Source organism: Sinocyclocheilus grahami, unplaced genomic scaffold (assembly GCF_001515645.1).
Source record: "Sinocyclocheilus grahami isolate Dianchi unplaced genomic scaffold, SAMN03320097.WGS_v1.1 scaffold61.1, whole genome shotgun sequence".
NCBI lineage: Eukaryota > Metazoa > Chordata > Actinopteri > Cypriniformes > Cyprinidae > Sinocyclocheilus > Sinocyclocheilus grahami.
The window spans coordinates 1,057,148-1,075,540 of NW_015505240.1; the positions used below are offsets into that span (position 1 = coordinate 1,057,148).

The following is an 18,393-nucleotide window of genomic DNA, read 5'->3' on the forward strand; positions in this document are numbered from 1 at the left end:
ACTTCCTGTCTCCCGTGGTGTTTGTAGTCAGTTTGTAGTCCGTGTGTTCATTGGTTCCCCTTGATTAGTCTCCCCAGGTGTGTCTTATCTTGTTAAGCTTGTTAGCCCCCTGTGTGTATATATAGCCCTAGTTTTTCTTTAGTTTCTTGTGAGTTGTTGAATGTAATGGTTGTCTGTTTGCCAGTCATTCTGTTCTTTGTTCCCTTTGGTTTTTGCCTTATTGTTTGTTCTAGTTTTTCTGTGAAATACCAGCACATAGATCCTTGCCTCTGCCTGTTTTCCCCAGCTTCTCCACAACATTACAGTTTATCACTGGCATGTCTCTTTGACTAGTGCATCTTTGAGCCTATATTTAGTATAAGTAAAATACTTAAGTACTGTTAAAATCAGATAGTCTAAGACTTTTACTCAAGTTGTTTTGGAATTGATGACTTGTAACGTGTGGTGGAGTAATTTTCACTGTAAGGTATCTGTACTTTTACTCAAGTATGGTTTTTAGGTACTCTTTACACCTCTGGCCGGAGCGGCACTTAACGAGACTTGTGTAAAAAAATTTAAACAAAAAAAAAATACTCATGCACAATAAAATACATTAAAGGGGTCATATGACGTTGCTAAAAAGAACATTATTTGGTGTAATGAAATGTGTTTATGCGGTTTAAGGTTAAAACACATTATTTTCCACATACTGTACATTATTGTTTCTCCTCTATGCACCACCTTTCTGAAATGCTTAGATTTTTACAAAGCTCATCGATCTGAAAAGCGAGGTGTACTCTGATTGGCCAGCTATCCAGTGCATTGTGATTGGCCGAATACCTCAAGCGTGTGACGGAAATGTTACGCCCCTTACCATACTGTGATGCCGTGTCCCGGTCGGAGCGACGAGACAAAAACATTAAAACCCATTATAAACGAGGCATTTGTTGCATCCAGTGGGGACATAATTACGGATTATAATGACTTATACTGTCTTTTTACGCGTTGCATTGCATCGCGATGCGTAAACATAAAACCATGTCTGCATTTGTGATCGGAGAAATGACAAACAAGCACTACTCAAAGCTCGCGTTTGAATCATCAGTGGCAAATTTATATATAAATATATAATATATATAGATAATTTATAATATAAATATAAATATATAAAAACCTACTTACAGTCTGTGAGTCAGCACAGCCAGCATTGTAGTCTACTCTCCCAGGATCAGGAAACAGTCCTCCATAAAATTAATATTTTACACATCTGAATATTTGGGTTGAACTGTTCTGGAACAGTGTTGTAAATACAACTTAATCACTGATTTCTAGTCGTGTCCTCTTTTGGAAGGCCAAACAATATAGTTTCGCTTTCACAACGAAATACAGCGGCGGCCGGTGGGCTTGAGAACGGCGCGGCGGGCAGGCTTGCGGCAACCACATGTGACGACCCCGGGCTGGACTCCGCTTTGTCCACGGTGAAAGTCGATCCGGCGATCCATAGCGCGAAGTTGATGAATTTCCTCAGCAACCAGCACGGATCAGCTCCAGGCATGACGAAGCGGATATCGTCTTCTTTTGGAAGGACAAACAAAGCAGTTTCGCTTTCATAACGAATCACACAGTGCCTTCACGACATGGCGGCGGCGGCAACAATACTACATCGAGAATAAAAGTTACGCCTTCTATCTTTGCGTGAACATTTGGGCGACGTTATGCAAATCTTCCCACATCATGACGTAGACATGTGGGGGCGTGTTAAAATGAGCCGTTTTAGGTAGGCGTGGTTGACTCTTAACTTTTATAAAGAATATCTCTTTGGATTCGAGACTTTAGTCTTTGCAACTTTACGGACCTTCTTTTTGCACCAAGAGCTTGTAACACTCCAAAGAGAAAGGAAAAATTGAAATCGCATCATATGATACCTTTAAGGACATTACTGGCACTCGGAATTCGTATAGGCTGCTTTCTTATGTTTTATTCCTTGATAAAAGTCAGTTAGCAAAACGCGTATTTTTCTAGAGTTGCTGGAGATTTGTAGACACTCAGTAACATACTTGATTCGGTCGTGAATGACTCGGTGTTGTTAATGATTCTTTTGGGTGAATGATTCAATGACTCATTCAAAACACACAAAAAGATCTTAAGTCAAGTTCACATTTTATTGAACTGATTTCATACATTTTTAGGTGGACAGGTCAGGAATTCTCTTACAGTCTGAAACAACCCCCATCCCACCTTTAATACGAGATGACAGTGTTATGAGATTCTTGGCTTATTATTCAACATTAACATCTCTTTTTAGTGGTGTCAGAGGCACAGTCTCTTCAAAAGGGAAAGAAAACAGGTGTTGGTCACACATCACCAAATACTTCCCCACCCAACCCAAATTAGAATGATACAGAGTTCGATGTCTAGATGCACATTCTCCTTTCAAAGCAACACTTCTTAGTGTCATCCAAAATCTTTAGGGTTCAGTGTGGAGGCTATCTGAATGCTGAGGAAATAAGCATCTTTGAAGTAAAGTGCTGCTCAAATTCTCTGTTAAATAACCTCGACTTGTATTTGGTTGTCATCTGACATTGCATCCAGTCTATAAATGGCGACTAAAATGAACAGCAGCTCACACAACAGAACATCTTGGGGAGTTTGATAACATGTAAGCCCCTAAAAAAAAAAAAGCAAGTAAGATGCCATCTGCCACCCCAAATATTGAAAACAAACATTCGTCGATGGTTATTTTGAGAATGGTTCACTCAGGTTTTTCAATTTCAATTTACAACACTGGAAAACAAAGGAATCACCTCCCAGGCTTTAACAATGGAATAATTGTGAACATAAGAGGAGAGAGAATTTTTCAGATTTCAAAAAGACATCTTAAAATGTGCAAATACAATGCAGCAAGCCTCAAGAATCAACTAGCCAATCAGAATCCACCATGGAGCTATTTGATCCAGTTAGAATTTGCATAATTGAAAGCAATGAATTTCAAAGCTGATTCACAAAGCTGCATTCTGGATCTTTTCCCTAAACAATGATCAAAGAAAATAAATATATCAAGACACTGTAAGTGTTCGACCACCATCTCCTTTTAGATGACAAAGTGTCATGTCACTCAGAGAAACGCATTTTATTCCAGACCATAAACATAGGATTGAAAGCATTTTTGTTGCGTTTTTATAACTTTTTTTGGCAAAACTTTCTACCACACAGGTTTTGTAAACATAACGTTTCCCTTAATCTTTAAGAAGTTTATCACTAATGATATTGTGAAATAAAGACTTGTATGCATATTTGATCAGTTTCTTTTTCAATGCTCAATTCCAGCAATTCCTTTTAATTCAAAACAAAAACAAAAAATATATAATTCTATTCATATTTCATAAATAGCTCTGCTCTGAGACTTGTAATAATTAATGAATACATTTGAAATGGATATACAGGTCTGCCTCTGCTCAATGCATTTCCTCATAAATCAGTAGCACCTTTGCTTTCAAGATGATTCGATGATTTCCTTAGAGCAGGCCCAAATTAAGAACATGTAACACGAGCCAGACTGATCCCAAAGGCTCTGGCTGTCCAAAGAAAAAACTAAATATAGCAGCTTTTTTTGGGGATTTTTGCTTTCCGTCCCCCACCCTCTTTTATAGTTTATATCCAACCCTCCTCCCAGAGCCTCTCTCTTCCTGTAGTTTCTGATTCACAATCCTTCCCAAGAATTAACAAAAACACTGACAATTTTCACGCGTCACTTTCTCTAGCTCTCACAAACAAACATCGATCACACCTTCCACGAATGTGCGCTGGACCTGCGATCAGGTCATAGTAATTTCTCCTCACTGCCCTGGGTGCTTGTAATTCTCACTGATGCCACATAGATGGGTGTGTGTATTAATACCTTAAGGCATCATTTGCACTGTGGGTGTGAACACTGATGCTGTTCAAAGAAAAACAAAAAAAAAACAGGGCCATCGGGAGAAAGGAAGTCTCAAGGCTCTTGGAAAAACCCTCTTTTATGGCCACTTTTCACATGTACTGGCTCAATCACCACTGTGCAAAAGGCTTCAAGGAATATGCGCTGTAAGGCCCACGGTTTTGCATTGCAAACTTTCTTTTTGCATTCAAAAATGTTTAATTTTTCTTTGTCTTTTTTTTTTTCTTTTGAAAAGTCCTTCAAAAAGAAAGAAAATGAAAGAATAAAAAGGTATGGGAAAGGATGACTAAGGAAGAAAAGAAGATAGAGTGATGAAGGACAGATATGGGAAAACAGGCGAGTGGGGAATCTGTAAATAGAATAAATAAAGGAACTGTTTGATCCCCACACTCTTCTCAAGATGGTCCTCCGGTTAGGGAGCGCTCTGATTGGCCAAAAGGGGTTGCTTGGTCCTGTGCCCTACAGCCAGGACTGCGCTCTCCGCTGGTCGAAGTCAGCGATGAGCCGTTTGATGTGGGCCAGTTTGTTGTGCAGGTACTCACAGCGCAGTTTTTCTTCATAATATTTTGGGCTGTGCTGTAAAGCAAACATAATGTGTGAATTAACATACTATTTTTATGGTTTACTTGCGGTCTAAAGGACCCAGATGGGTTAGACATGCTCAGTTACACTTACTTGTTTAATTTTTTTATATTCTTGCAGCACCTGTTCATGCACTTCCTGTTAATTAAGCAAAGACAAACACTTTTTACTTGGAATTTAAAATGTATATACATAAACATATACAATTCTTTATATAAAGTAAACAAGAGCAATATAAGAACAAAAAAGAAATCTTGTTCTCCTACCTGGTACTCTTTAGTTCCTGGTGCCAGTTGTCTACACTGGGTGTCCAATTTTGTAAAACGACGAGTAACACTCTCAACGCGGGCATGAAGGATACGATACTCATCATATTCTGCATTGAAGTCATCCTTATAGTGCTGCCTCTGATCCATAGATATCACTGCTGTGTACTTACTACAATATACAATAAAAGGACAATAAGATTCTAGATAGGTCTTATGCTCATTTCTATATGTACAGTATCTCACAGAAGTGAGTACACCCCTCACATTTTTGTAAATATTTTATTATATCTTTTCATGTGACAACACTGAAGAAATGACACTTTGCTACAATGTAAAGTAGTGAGTGTACAGCTTGTATAACAGTGTAAATTTGCGGTCCCCTCAAAATAACTCAACACACAGCCATTAATGTCTAAACCGCTGGCCACAAAAGTGAGTACACCCCTAAGTGAAAATGTCCAAATTGGGCCCAATTAGCCATTTTCTCTCCTCTGTGTCATGTGACTCATTAGTTTTACAAGGTCTCAGGTGTGAATGGGGAGCAGGTGTGTTAAATTTGGTGTTATCGCTCTCACTCTCTCATACTGGTCACTGGAAGTTCAACATGGCACCTCATGGCAAAGAACTCTCTGAGGATCTGAAAAAAATAATTGTTGCTCTACATAAAGATGGCGTAGGCTATAAGAAGATTGCCAAGACACAGATACTGTATATATATATATATATATATATATATATATATATAAAACAAATGTATTTATAAATATATAATTATATTTTATTATATTATTATTGTATGCGATGCAGAGGGTTTATGCAGAAAGACACTATAAAGGAGTCAAAGTTCACTCACATTATGTAATCAGGCTTTGTTGGGACTGGAAGTTCAGTGCTGTTGACAAGCTTGTCTTTGCCAGCTGTAAAAAAGACACACCAGTCAATGCACCAACATGGAATTCTGCCCTCTAACAAGCACATGTGACATGATCTTTGTGTCTTTAGCAACAGACTAACATAAATATGTTGTGAACTAAATTGAGGGCCAAAGGCAAATGGAACATAAATCAAGCTATTCATCAGGCCTGACAAGCTTAACACATCTTTAATTCACAACTGCTGACATGCAGCTAATAATGTATTTTTATAATAATCAATTAATTAATTAATAATGTTAACACCACAAAATGCATATGGAGGACCACAAATGCCATATACACAGCAAAACAAACCTTCTCTGTCCGATTCGTGGCTGATGTTGGCGAGAATGTGTCTTTGTTCTGCCTCATTCCGGTGTTTCTTCTTGGGCTGTGCTTCCTTATCACAGTGATCCTCCCGGTGATGTTCTCTATCCCTCTTTCGGTCCTTATCCATCTCTCGCTCTCCTTCTTGCTTCCTCTCTTTATCTTTGTGCTTCTTGGACTTTTTGGGCTTTTTGCTGCCATTGCCATCATGGCTGGCTGTAGAAGATGCGGCAGAAGAAACATGGTGGCCGCTGCTGGTGGTAGTGGTGGAGGTAATGGTGGTTGTAGAGACAGTACAGGTGGAGAAGGATGAGGGGGACGTCGTGGAAATTGGCTGGCTGGGTGGGCTGGGTGTATGGCTGCGGGGGGCGTAGCTCTCTGAGGAGTTCCCGCATATAGAGCTCTGGTCCAGGGGCAGGTCCTGAGACCCCCCACCCTCCGGTGTACTGGGGGAGTTTGAACTGGAGCCTGTGACAGGGGTAGGGTGAAAAGAGGGTCCTGGGCAGGCGGCCGTGGGTGCGGGTTTTTTGTCTTCAGTCACTGAAGAATGACGACCTGAAGAGGAGGGGGGTCCTCGGTTACTGAGATGGGAGATTCGGGGCTTCCTTGACATCAGAGGGTCAATGAAGTCAGTCTCAGGTTGGCATTTCTGAATAGCAAGAAACACATTATTCTTGGGTCTGCAAATTCATGGATGTGCAAAGAGTGACAATTTTTGTACATGGTTCATAATTATATTTTAAATTAAAATGTATATTAATCGAAAGAATAATATAATTTTATATGATCCTTTACTTTCACACATACACATAAATTTGTATATACACACACAGACAACGATTTGCCGGGGGGCATCCGTGCCCCGGTGGAGATCAAAAACATCCCACGATCTCACTTCGAGGTCCCGATCTTACTCAAATGATCTGCGATACACGCTTTAAAGTAACGAATCAAATGCTTTGCGATACGCAATCCGATTAGAGCGCTTTGAAACAGTGAATCATTTTGTGACTCAATGGTTTAACTGATGTTTCGATTCCATTTTCTTTTCCTCTTACCTCCATATAATGTATATTAGCGTTTATAAGCGCAGCTGCTTTGTTAACAGCGATAACCAAGGAAACGCTGTATTGCTGTTCCATTAAGTGCCACCTGCTGTCAGGGAATAAATTTGCATTTTCATTCAGTTTGTCTGCCGTTTTTGTTTTGTGCAGGTGTCTAAAGTAGCATAATTTCACAAATCTAAAGTTTTTGCTTTAAATTTTGAAATTATACAAATCTAATTCAAATAAAAAAAACATTTCCTGTTGTACCGAACTCGCATCGAACCATGATCCCAAAACCGAGGTACGAGACAGAACCGTGATTTCTGTGTACTGATACACCCCTAATATATACATATAATGATATAAATATAATTTTAAAATATATTCATAATTAATATATGGACGTTGGCTCTTTGGTTGGACTGCTGGAAGATACAGACTCTGAATTCAAACCCAATTTACTGTTGGAGGAAATAAAAATGAACTAATTTAAGCTTTGCCAGATACTCTTGGGATCTCTTGTACTGGCTCTAAAAAATGATTCATGTTCAATTAAAAAGTCATTCTTCTTTTAATTGCATGTGACCGATGAGTATTACCGTGCCAGGATCCTGTCAACCTGAACCCGCTCATCCTCCGTGTAGCCCGGCCAGTCCTTCTGGACCTCACGGAAAATAAAGTCCTTCAACGAATAAGAGTTATCCTTTGGGTTTAGACTGGCCACCTAAAGGAATGGAAAATATTACATTGATTGGTTTCCCTTCTGTGATAAAATACGGGACATACAAAGATTTATTTAAAAGGAGCTCTTTTAATATTTTTAAATGGGTAAAAAAAAAAAAAAAAAAAAACAATAATGGCTCTTAAAATGGGTTTTAAATGTAATTAATTTAATTTAATATGCTTGAAATTTGAACAAACATTGAACAAGTACTTAACACGTTTTTGAATGTAGTAACATTTTCCATTTCATGTTAAATTTAATGATTAGTATACACAAGATGTTGACTGTACACTTTGAATACTTGTTTAAGTCGGCACACTTAAGAGTGGCAGATACACAAACACTATAAATAGTAAAGCAAATGGACAGTTAAGCAAAGGGATATAGTGTTACTTCTTATGTTACAACCCAGCGAGGAGACCATTTCAGATTTTCAGTCCTTCCTGCATTTCCAAAGAAGGAGAGAAGCTTATTTCATACTTCCTTTTTCAAAGCCTGAATTAATTCCTTCTAAACATCATAGAAAAGGACAACAACCATATTTCTCCTTTGAAACTAGCGGGCAGAACCGAAATTGTGACTTCTACCCCTTTTGATGACAAAAGCCATTTAAATATGACGACTGTCAACAGTATGACCTTAGATTGACTGGAATGAAGTATGCTGATCTCTACATCATGAGCTGTTTGAGCGTCCATGCATGTGCATAATTGCTTTAAAGGTCCCATATTTTACACCTTTTTGGAGTTTTATTTTAGGTTTTGATGTCCTTAAGAATATATATTTGCAGTATAAGTACTAAAAACCATCTTAATATATTTTTACAGCTCCTTTCTCAGGAGCTCCGCTGAGAGCAGGTCGATTTTGGCATGTCTAATTAATATTCATGAGCCTCTCTTCTGATTGGCCTGTTGTTTTCTGAGTGACGCATGGCCAGGCCAACCACAGGTAACTAGGGTCAGCCGACGTCACAGCGCTAGCTGGAGGCAGCAAAACAAAGGGGAAACTGCCAGACCAAAAAAACGATGACAGTTGTGGTTAAATGCGATAAAACGAGCAGACAGGACAGAAACTATCGTCAAAAAGGCTCGCGTTTGCAGTGCACACTTCTTATCAGAAAAGGTTAAATAAAGTATTGTATTTCGTTGTTATGGGCGCGTCTACAGATTTCTTGCCATATGTCTACGTTTCTTGCATCTCACGATTATGTCGTGTATGAAATAATGTCTGTATGCATGTGTATAAAACAAACTGACAATTTATAAATAATCATTTGATCATAATTGATTAATTGTGGCTGGAACAATAATGTAGCTGTAAAAATAGTTGCCTGCTGAAATTGAAATGTATATACATCTTCATCATGACTAGATAGACATGGTGAGTTTGTCTTTACTATACACGTTAGATGTGATCCCCTTCATAGTAACAATCCTGTCAGATCGTCCATCCTTTGAGTGAGAGTGTAACGTTACAGGTCGGCCGATCTGGTTTCGTGGTTAAAGTTAACCTTTTCGACATGTTTCCGTGTCGTTGCTCAGCAATAGCATGGACGTGATGTTGTCTGGAGGTTTGGCAAAAGGAGAGTGGGACAGTGGGCGTTGCTCGGGGTGGTGACTGAAGGTGGTGACCGTGTAGTTCTGACATCAACTTTTTACGGAAGTCACAACGGTTTGTGAAAAATCACAGCTACGTTAGCAGGCTGTGTGCATTTTACTGTGGACTGACTGTTTTGAAACTTATATGGCAGTTACATAGCACCTAGACCTCAGTTATCATGAAAAAAGCCAGGAAATTTCAGTTTTGACAATATGGGACCTTAGGTTTAATTTATGGTTGTCTAATTTGCCGCGTGCCATACAATCACCTGAGGTGAATTCATGTCTTTGTGTTCGGGCTGTAAAATGGTGACTTGCATTACGTGACACAGTGCTCCTGTGAAAGTGTTGTGAGCCTGTAGCTAGATTACAGCTGTTATTTGATGCTATCTATGGTTCTCTGTGACCTATTGTGAACTAATATGTATGATTATGACAGTCCTCAAGTTGCATTGAGAGAACTTGCACAGCAAGTTGAGTGTCATTAATGCCTTTCGAGTTTTTCCATCTTGTTCTTTAAACATTAAACTAATAATTCAGGTTAAATACAAGTTAGATGCTCTTGATTGCATTTTACTAAAAATTGAGGTTACAGTGGGGCACTTAAAAAGGAAGTCTTCTGTTAAAACTTGTGTTTTATTACATAACATTACACCTGCTGTGGATTGAACTTAATGGTTGCTTTAATTCTGAGAAGTGAACTGATTCCACTCCACAACTTCACTCTTACCTGATGTAGTGTAGAGCCCAAAGAGTTGCGGTCTTTCTGGCTGAGGCCATCTCTTTGCAGTCTGCCGAGCAGCTCTAGTTTCTTGTAAGAGCGCAGGGCCAAAAGGTGAATGACGCGGTCCCGGTATGGCCGTTGCGATACGGGGTTGTTGGTAAGGCACTTGCGGATGGTGTTGGCTGGGTTGAGGGGGGTGGTCTGCTTCCTCTCTGGAACTGGGTCGGGGGCTGAGGGGGCCGGTTTTCGGTGCTGGACTTTTTTGTCTACGTCAAAACGACATTCACAGGGAGACAGAGCGGTCACAACAGTGAAAGATGTATCATTAAGATGTGCTTTAATTTGGTATATAATACGTGGTGGACCATGTACTCAAGGGCTTAATTCACATTCTACCCCATTCTATACTGTATGCAAGATTAGGAATAATGCTAAACCAAGTATCCAGATGACAATTTCTATTGGTGTCTAATGCTGCCTACAAAACCTCATGCTTGCACCATCTCTCTACTGTAAACCTCGGAAGAGAATCAACGAATGCAAAACTGAAGTTGCAAATTTAATCTTGCCAAATTAAATTTAATAGCATGCTGCTTTAGTATTTTTAGAGTATTCGAAAATAGCCACATCAGTCAGATGTTAAGTACATTGATACCATATGGAGTAGTGTTTATTTTAGAATCAATGTACAGTGCCGATACTTTTTCATCTCTACACCCTAAATATTCTCAAAACAATACTGAAGTACATACTTCAGAGTTTTAAGTGTCACAGAAAAGTTTCCTCTATTATGAAATTCCTCAAAAGCCATTTAAAAGATTAAGGGTATCGACTCTTTTGCCATCCTACTTCCTACGTCTTTCTCTTACGAACTCTCCCTCGTTTTGCCCAAACATGTGCCGATGACTGGACGACATCCAGATGCAAACTTTTGCTGTCTCACCTCCTGACAGTCAGGTGAAACCCTTACGTCAGTGGATAATAAGCTTTGGCCAACACACATGAACGGCAGACTGGGAGGAATCAAGGAAGGGAAGATCACTTAATCTCTGGGTTATATGGGAAATGTGCACCATTTCGAACTCTTGCTTGTGTCTCTCAGATTAAACACACAGGCAAAAGAGTGTACTGTGGTTTCCTGAGAACCAGCTGCTGCAAAGCCTTACGCCACAAACCCTCTTTCTTGCACTTCCGTTTGCTGTGCAAAATCCGATCACTCCTCCCCTGCGGCTTAGTGCCGAGGGATGGGGGTGAAACTGACTTTTCCAGTTTTGCGGTGGAAGCCAGCTGTGGCCCCTGAGAATGGGGGCTCCCAGAGGGGAGTGACAGCTGAACAGGTGCTGAGAGAACGGTTTTGTCTGGCAGGGGTGAAATATAATGAGCTGTATTTGAGTGTTAGTTAAAGCCACTCTAAAAACCCTCAAGGGTTCTCCTTTTTTCCTAAATGGTGATACCATTTTTAAAACATGAGATAAAACAGGTCTCTGGAGTTGCAGCATTGTCTCCCCCCTGCAGTTTTTTAAAATGCAAAAAATGCTGATTTCATTAAACAACCTAAGCAGGTGACAATAGCCTGAAAGATTTAGTCTGTCACTTTCCATTTCCACACATCTCTATGTGGGGCACGTTGGTAATCTCGGAGACATGGTTTGCGCCACGACTTACCCACATCAGATAAATAGGATGAACTTTTATTTTGCTTTTTCTCTTGACCCTAATCCATACATCACTCTCCGTAAAGCTCCCAACTGGTTTAATGCACACGGTCATGTGACAGTTACAACTGAACTGGCCGAGCGTTACAGGTCAACGTGAAAAATATGAGGAGATTGGCATGATGTGAGATCACAAATGACACCTTTATTAGTCTATTTCAATCTAGAAATGAGCAAATTCATGTAACGTTGTACTACACGCAGATCTAAATTGGGAAATGAAAACAGAAACTGAAAAGAAACCCCCATCCTGTGAAGATAATAATCAGTTGCATAGAAAGATTCTTTGAAACCGAAACGTTTAGTTTGAAACACCAACCAGAAATGAAACGGAAACGCTGAAAATGCTAAATTAAACTGGATAGAGAGCATTTCACACTTGAAACTGCTGACCTATAGTCATTTTTAACTTTGGATTAATGTAATACTGGGTACTCTCCTACTATCATTGACCAGAATGTGTTTGTGTGCATGTTATAAGAGATAAAATACAGTGCATTAATATCAAACCTCTGAACGGTCCTCCAGGTCTGATGAATTTGGTGCTGTTTTTGCTTTTATCGTCCTCTGATTTGGTCACACGCTCTTTGGTCACCTGGTAGGAGTCATTGGTGGCACATACTGTGATTTTGTCTTGAATCGTTCCCAGGGAGGACAGATGGGGGACCCCAGAGCTAACAGGCAGAAAAAGTAGTAAAAAATGAGAAACAACAACAAAACGAGCAGTAGTTTTGACGCACAAGAAACTTGCTCAGCCCTTACCTAGATATGTACTGGTGGATACACTCAAAGCTTCCTTGAGGATTGTCTTTGCCAAAGTTGGACAGGTAAAAGTCGAAGTTCTGAAAGCCATTGGAAGTGTCTGTTGTTGGGATTTTAATGCGCTGATAGGGCAGAGATAAAACAAAATGTAATTATTTTAAGTGCTAATAGAGGTAACCATGAAAAAAATTATATCAGCTTAGCTAATCAAAGTGAGCTACCTAGACAGTAAAAAGGTGTCTTTTGTTGGTTTCACACTTCACATTTTAAAGAAATATGCTTTGTTTGATCAATTTGAAATAAAAAGCTGAAATAAAATCTAAATATAAAAATAAATGAAAAATAGAAATGTTGCGTTGGCAACTAACTGAGGTACTAATAAAGTTGAGAAACTAAAATTACTAAAACTTTAAAAAAAAAAAAGAAAAAAAAAGCTAAATATATAATATTTAACTAAATAAAAACTAATAAAATGATAAAAGCATGTCACAAAATAAAAACCTGCAATATAAATTTACTGAAAAATATAAAAAAAAACATTACTATACTACTATAGAACATAAATAATACTAAAATAACACTGCTAATCACCCAGTAATTTCATATATGCATTTTGTGAGTTTAGGGTTACTAGTTTAGCAAGATGCTAATGCAAAGCTCTACTGGAATCAACCGTTAGCATTGGTCAAGTCTTTTGTGCAGTTCTCATGAAGAGTAATATTTGTGATGCGCTTGACTGACATTTAAGGGAACTGCCGCCCATGTAGAGCATTTCAAATGATTCACCTATGATGATCCATCACTGTTGATGGATGAAGGAAGATGGCTGCCTAGGTTTTGAAACAGACTCATGGTGTCAGCTCAGTCAGAGCTTTGTAATAACATGTCGACTGCAGCATAGACAGTAGTTAAGCACACCATGTCTTTAGAGAGAGCATTCATGAGCATAAAACCAGAACCCTACTCGCCGACCCAGTATTTATAGTCACACTGCATCTGAAGTAAACTACAGCATGTTGCACAGGGTCAGAGTTTAAACAGGCACTTTCACAGTGGAAAAGTCAGACGCCGCCCAATAAAACCACAGAGGGCTGAGGGCTCTATTAAGACACCAGGTTCACAATTATAGAGTGCTTTGATGAGTAACTCCCACCCCTCAGCCAGCGATGATACTCATTCAGATTCTGTAAAAATCATATTAACGCAATCTGAAGTCAACTTACCCCTTGAAGACCCTGAAAACGTATCGTCGCCTGTGAGGACCGTGCATTCTGAAAAAGATGAGAATATTCAAATGTTAACAAACAACTAATGTATCCATCCAAACATCAAATATAAGCAACCAAATGGGCATCTGCTAATATAATTAAGAAAAACAAGATTAGTGCAACTATAATACAAGAATAGCATACTAGGAGTACTATATCTCCAGCATGTTGCATGAATACTGTGAAAAGTTACAGTATGTGGATTTTCTGCATGCATGGAATACAAGCAGGGCCTAAAATGTGCAGTTTACAACCAGACCACACTCTAAGAAATATCCCACAATGCAATACACTCAACTTGACCTTCCATATCCATTGGAACAGAAAACATGGTCAGTCGTGATTTTATACAGTACATAAAAAAATAGAGGTGAATTCAGGAAAACTGTGACATTTTTTCCCAGTAATCTCAATGGCAAAATGTCCCAATTTACCTGAATTCATCACACATTGTCCAAACCCTTCACATCCCTGCAACCATACACCTTTGTTTAAATTCAAATACTGCCCAAAGCCTCCTCCATCTGCAAAGGCTTGTTTAACCAGATAAGTTTCACAAGCCCCCACCCCCAAGCACACTTGCACACAGACTAGATCAGATCACATTACACAGGAGTACGAAGAACTACGATTAAGCACTCTGATGATTTGGAAGCCTAAACCAGTGGTTCTCAACACTCAAAAACGGTTTGGACATCTGTATTGACAGGGTCACGAACACAATGCTAAATGCAAATAATAAAATGCAACTTTACATATAATCATGCATAGTTAGGATAGTAACCAGGCATTACATAAGTTAATAAATCTGCATGTTGTTAGGCAATGCAATTCATTGTAATTTTACATTTAAACAACTTTGTCCAACATAAAAACCAGCCTTAACCACAAATAATTACATGTGACAAACAGACAACTCAGTTAAACAGCTTCCTTAGTGAATCAAACATTAAAAAAAATGAATCTACAGACACACTTCAGCAATTAAAGATCTATTGTCAACATTTAGAGCCATGCGAAAGATAAGGCACGGCTCCAGGATCATTGCTGAGGTTCACAACATTCCCTGTCTTTGCCCCGATTGTCTTGTCCCATTGCCGAAAGATGAATAATGATTAACCACGAGCTCAGCTGAGAATGGTAGCTAGAAGACAAACAGATCTGGAACATGACAACATGTGCTATAATAATAATACCCAAATTTCTATCAGTCAATCAAGCTAGCTGGAGATACTTCAAGAACATTAAGCATTCTGTCTATTTTGCCAAAGGTAAGACAGGTATTACTATCCGATTACTATAGGAGGACGCTAAGCCCTGCAGGATATGATCACTACATTCTTTACACCAACATGACACTTAATACACAACACGATTGAAATGTAACCTTCTGCAGCCCTTTAATATTTTGTTGTAAGATTTTTCGAATACTTCCATGCTAGATAACATCAACTGAACGGGATGTGCTTTGAATGAAAAACTAAAACTACTAAAAATTGTTTTTTGAAATAAAGCTGCAATAAGAAATGTATATATTAGATTAAAAAAAAACTACTTGGTTAGTAAAATGACAAAAAAAATAGACATTTAACGAAAACAAACCAATACAAAAAAATTTCAAAAGCACATAAAACTACTAATACTTAAACTAAAGTTAAAAACAAAAACTGAACATATAAAAAGAAAAAATTAAAATGTAAAAAATAATAAATACTATAATCGTGCTAGATAATTTCAATGGAACGGCATGTGATTTGTTCGTGAGCTCTCCCCGATGGTGTGTTGTAACATTTTGAGTGTCAACCAAACTGCAAGCCCTAATCAGCAAAGACAAACAGTGCCAGTCTAAAGCAGCCAGGAACTTGATGGATTACTAAGCTAATTTTAGTCTCAAACAGGCTTCAAGGTTCAACTTAACTCTTTTAAGAGAAATTCTAAACAAAATGGGTTGACTTCATCTGTATAGGTGACCCGGATTAGATGCATGGGGTGAATGTCCAATCATCCACAACCCAAAGCAAATCTCGGGCCTAAATGTTTACCAGGATTTGGCCTTTCGGGACCGAATGAACCATCTCTATGAACCCAGTGCAATTTTTTTCTCTTTTTTTACAACGAGCCAGCTGTAGCTTTAAGTCAAACACTGCCTTGTAAGCACTTTGTGAGCAGTGTAGAGCTTTAAAAAAAAATCCAGACAATGCAGCTCTTCATTGAAGCTGCCTGATTTCTCCTAGTAAGCCAATGGAAACTCCTTCAGCCTTTCGAAATAATAGAAATACCCAGAAGTTTTTTTTTCTTCTTTATCAATTTCCATATTGACAATCATATATTCATTACACTTTTACAAATCTAACTCACACGTTATGTTACTACTCACTTGAATGACCCAAATGGAAATAATCATACGCAAACCTTGTGGTCAGACCTAGTTCAGAAAATTGATCAAAATTACATGGAAGGAAGATGATTTGTGCACTATTAAAACTGTATAAGCAAAAGTAAAGGGTTTCCCCACTTAGGCTAGTCACCATGCCACACATAAAACAATATTCCTTTCTGAACCAGAGTTAAGATAACCTTTTAAGATAGTGCATGATAAACGAAGATTATAACATAAAACGACACGATTTGTTTTAATAAAACACATTAAACTCAGGTGTGTTTATGGGACTTCATAACTAACTAGCTAGCGAAGCAACCATATTTAGACGTTAGTTAGACAACCATATATCTGATTTGGTCTTATTGTGATTCTAATCCATGTTTATTTGAACTAAAAGTCATGAAAGTAAAACAAATTACAAAAACGTCGCCACATTTATGAACTTAATCATTGTTGGAGGACTGCCAGCTAGTAACATTAGCCATGCTATCAGCTAACTTAGCTCACCAAACTTTAATTTTCGTCAATTCCAAAGGCTTTCCCGCATGTAACACTAAACATTTACTTTAAAGAGACTGTAAACTAACTAAAACGATCAAGACGTCGAAATGACAGACAATCTAATCGACGTTATTAGTTTGAAGAGAAAGTTTTCTAGAACTGTTAGCATTGTAGCTCATCTTTCGAGGATAAAACACAATGAAACAGAGCTAACACAACGATTTCAACTTTACCCTGTTAATACAAGCTCTTACAATCGCTGAGACTTCATAAATGTATTAACATTTAAGAAATGTGGTTTTTAAGAGTTGTAATTAAATGCAAAGAGTTTTTAGCATGTTAACGGTGTGTTCGCATAATGTTTACTCCCTAGAAGTCTTTTTTTCTTTAAAAACCATTTGCAATCAATCTACACGGACAACAGCCAACTGAAAACGTTTATTAACTTTTTTTTTTTAAGATGTTGCATTGCTTAGAAAGGAATAAAACATAATTTTTGATACATCTAATGCCTCTTTTTGGGCGAGCAAGCTCTCGCTCTCCCTTTCTCTCCATGAAACTGTACATTTTCCAACACTCACCTTACAGTTTTGGTAGTTTTCTAGCGTTTTAAAGGTGGATTCTGTCAGTTTAACATGTAAAACTGATATTCTGTCGCTCTTGCGGCCACAGTTGAGTCCATATGTGCCATCTTCGCAAAGAGCTGCCATCGTCTTCACCAGCCCTCCACCATAGTCCCTCTGACATACGAGCAAACTCTCGCTCTAATGCGGACTGAGGGAGGGACCTTAGCAAACGTAAGTCCCTTTCCGCTCTATACTGTTAGAAAGTTAAGAGACTAGTTGAGTCTTTTTACTCTGTAACACTTTAAGATAAAGGGGTTTCCTGATTATTTTACCTAATTATTTTATGTAGGCCCATGCCTCTTCACCTGCTCCACTATGGAGGACGAAACCTGCAAAAACAATAAATAAATAAATACACAAAAAAATAAATAAATACGCAAATAAATAAATGTCTGTATAAATACACAAATTATTGTTTAAATACATATAGAAATAATTAAACATGTGATTAAAGCAGGCAAATAAATAAAATAAATTAGTGGACAAATGGAAAATGTTTAAAGGGGTCATATGATGCGATTTCAAGTTTTTATTTCTCTTTGGAGTGTTACAAGCTGATTGTGCATAGATAAGATCCCTGAAGTTGCAAAGACTAAAGTCTCAAAACCAAAGAGATATACTTTATCAAAGTTAAGACTCTGCCACGCCCCCCTAAAACGGCTCGTTCTAACACGCCCCCACATATCTACCTCACTATGTGGAAATATTAACATAATTCCACCCAAATGTGCACGCAAAGAAAGAAGGCGTGGTTTCAGGAACCGTAGTTAGTGTTGAAGCAGCCATGTCAGGGAGACGCTGTGTGTTTCTAGGCGAAAGCAAAATCTCTTTATTTGGCCTTCCGGAAGTAGATGCATTTAGAAATCTTTAAGATTGCTTACAACAGAACAACAATGCATTTTATGGACGACAGTTTCGTAAACCTAGGAGAGGAGGTAATTCTGACTTTGCTATGACAATCTGGCGCTTCTGAATCAGCTACTGTTTTGTTATTAGTTTAAGTATTTGCTATTGACTGTTCAAATGCGGAGTTTTGCGCAT

General features: G+C 38.4%; 1 protein-coding gene across 1 annotated transcript; it reads right to left on the reverse strand.

Annotated features, from left to right (window-relative positions):
• Positions 1 to 2,965: 2,965 nt before the first annotated feature.
• LOC107584543 (RNA polymerase II elongation factor ELL2) lies at positions 2,966 to 17,512 on the reverse strand. Its single transcript, XM_016271194.1, has 12 exons — positions 17,308 to 17,512; positions 13,798 to 13,845; positions 12,575 to 12,696; positions 12,323 to 12,486; positions 10,104 to 10,363; positions 7,651 to 7,775; positions 7,449 to 7,512; positions 5,994 to 6,657; positions 5,618 to 5,681; positions 4,762 to 4,933; positions 4,589 to 4,633; positions 2,966 to 4,489 (listed from the first exon to the last, which is right to left on the reverse strand). Exons 1-12 carry the CDS (start codon positions 17,434 to 17,436, stop codon positions 4,373 to 4,375), a joined length of 1,974 nt encoding a protein of 657 aa, XP_016126680.1. The 5' UTR covers positions 17,437 to 17,512; the 3' UTR covers positions 2,966 to 4,372.
• Positions 17,513 to 18,393: the final 881 nt, after the last annotated feature.

What these genes read in the sequence shown, in the direction of transcription:
- LOC107584543 (XM_016271194.1), bottom strand. Translation starts at nt 17,436, where the DNA reads ATGGCAGCTCTTTGCGAAGATGGCACATATGGACTCAACTGTGGCCGC. An exon ending in TGGGCTCTACACTACATCAG is followed by an intron (nt 7,776 to 10,103) that starts GTAAGAGTGAAG and finishes CCATTCCTTTAG; the next exon opens with GTGGCCAGTCTAAACCCAAA. An exon ending in CCAAAGAGCCAACGTCCATA is followed by an intron (nt 6,658 to 7,448) that starts TATTAATTATGA and finishes TTTCTTGCTATT; the next exon opens with CAGAAATGCCAACCTGAGAC.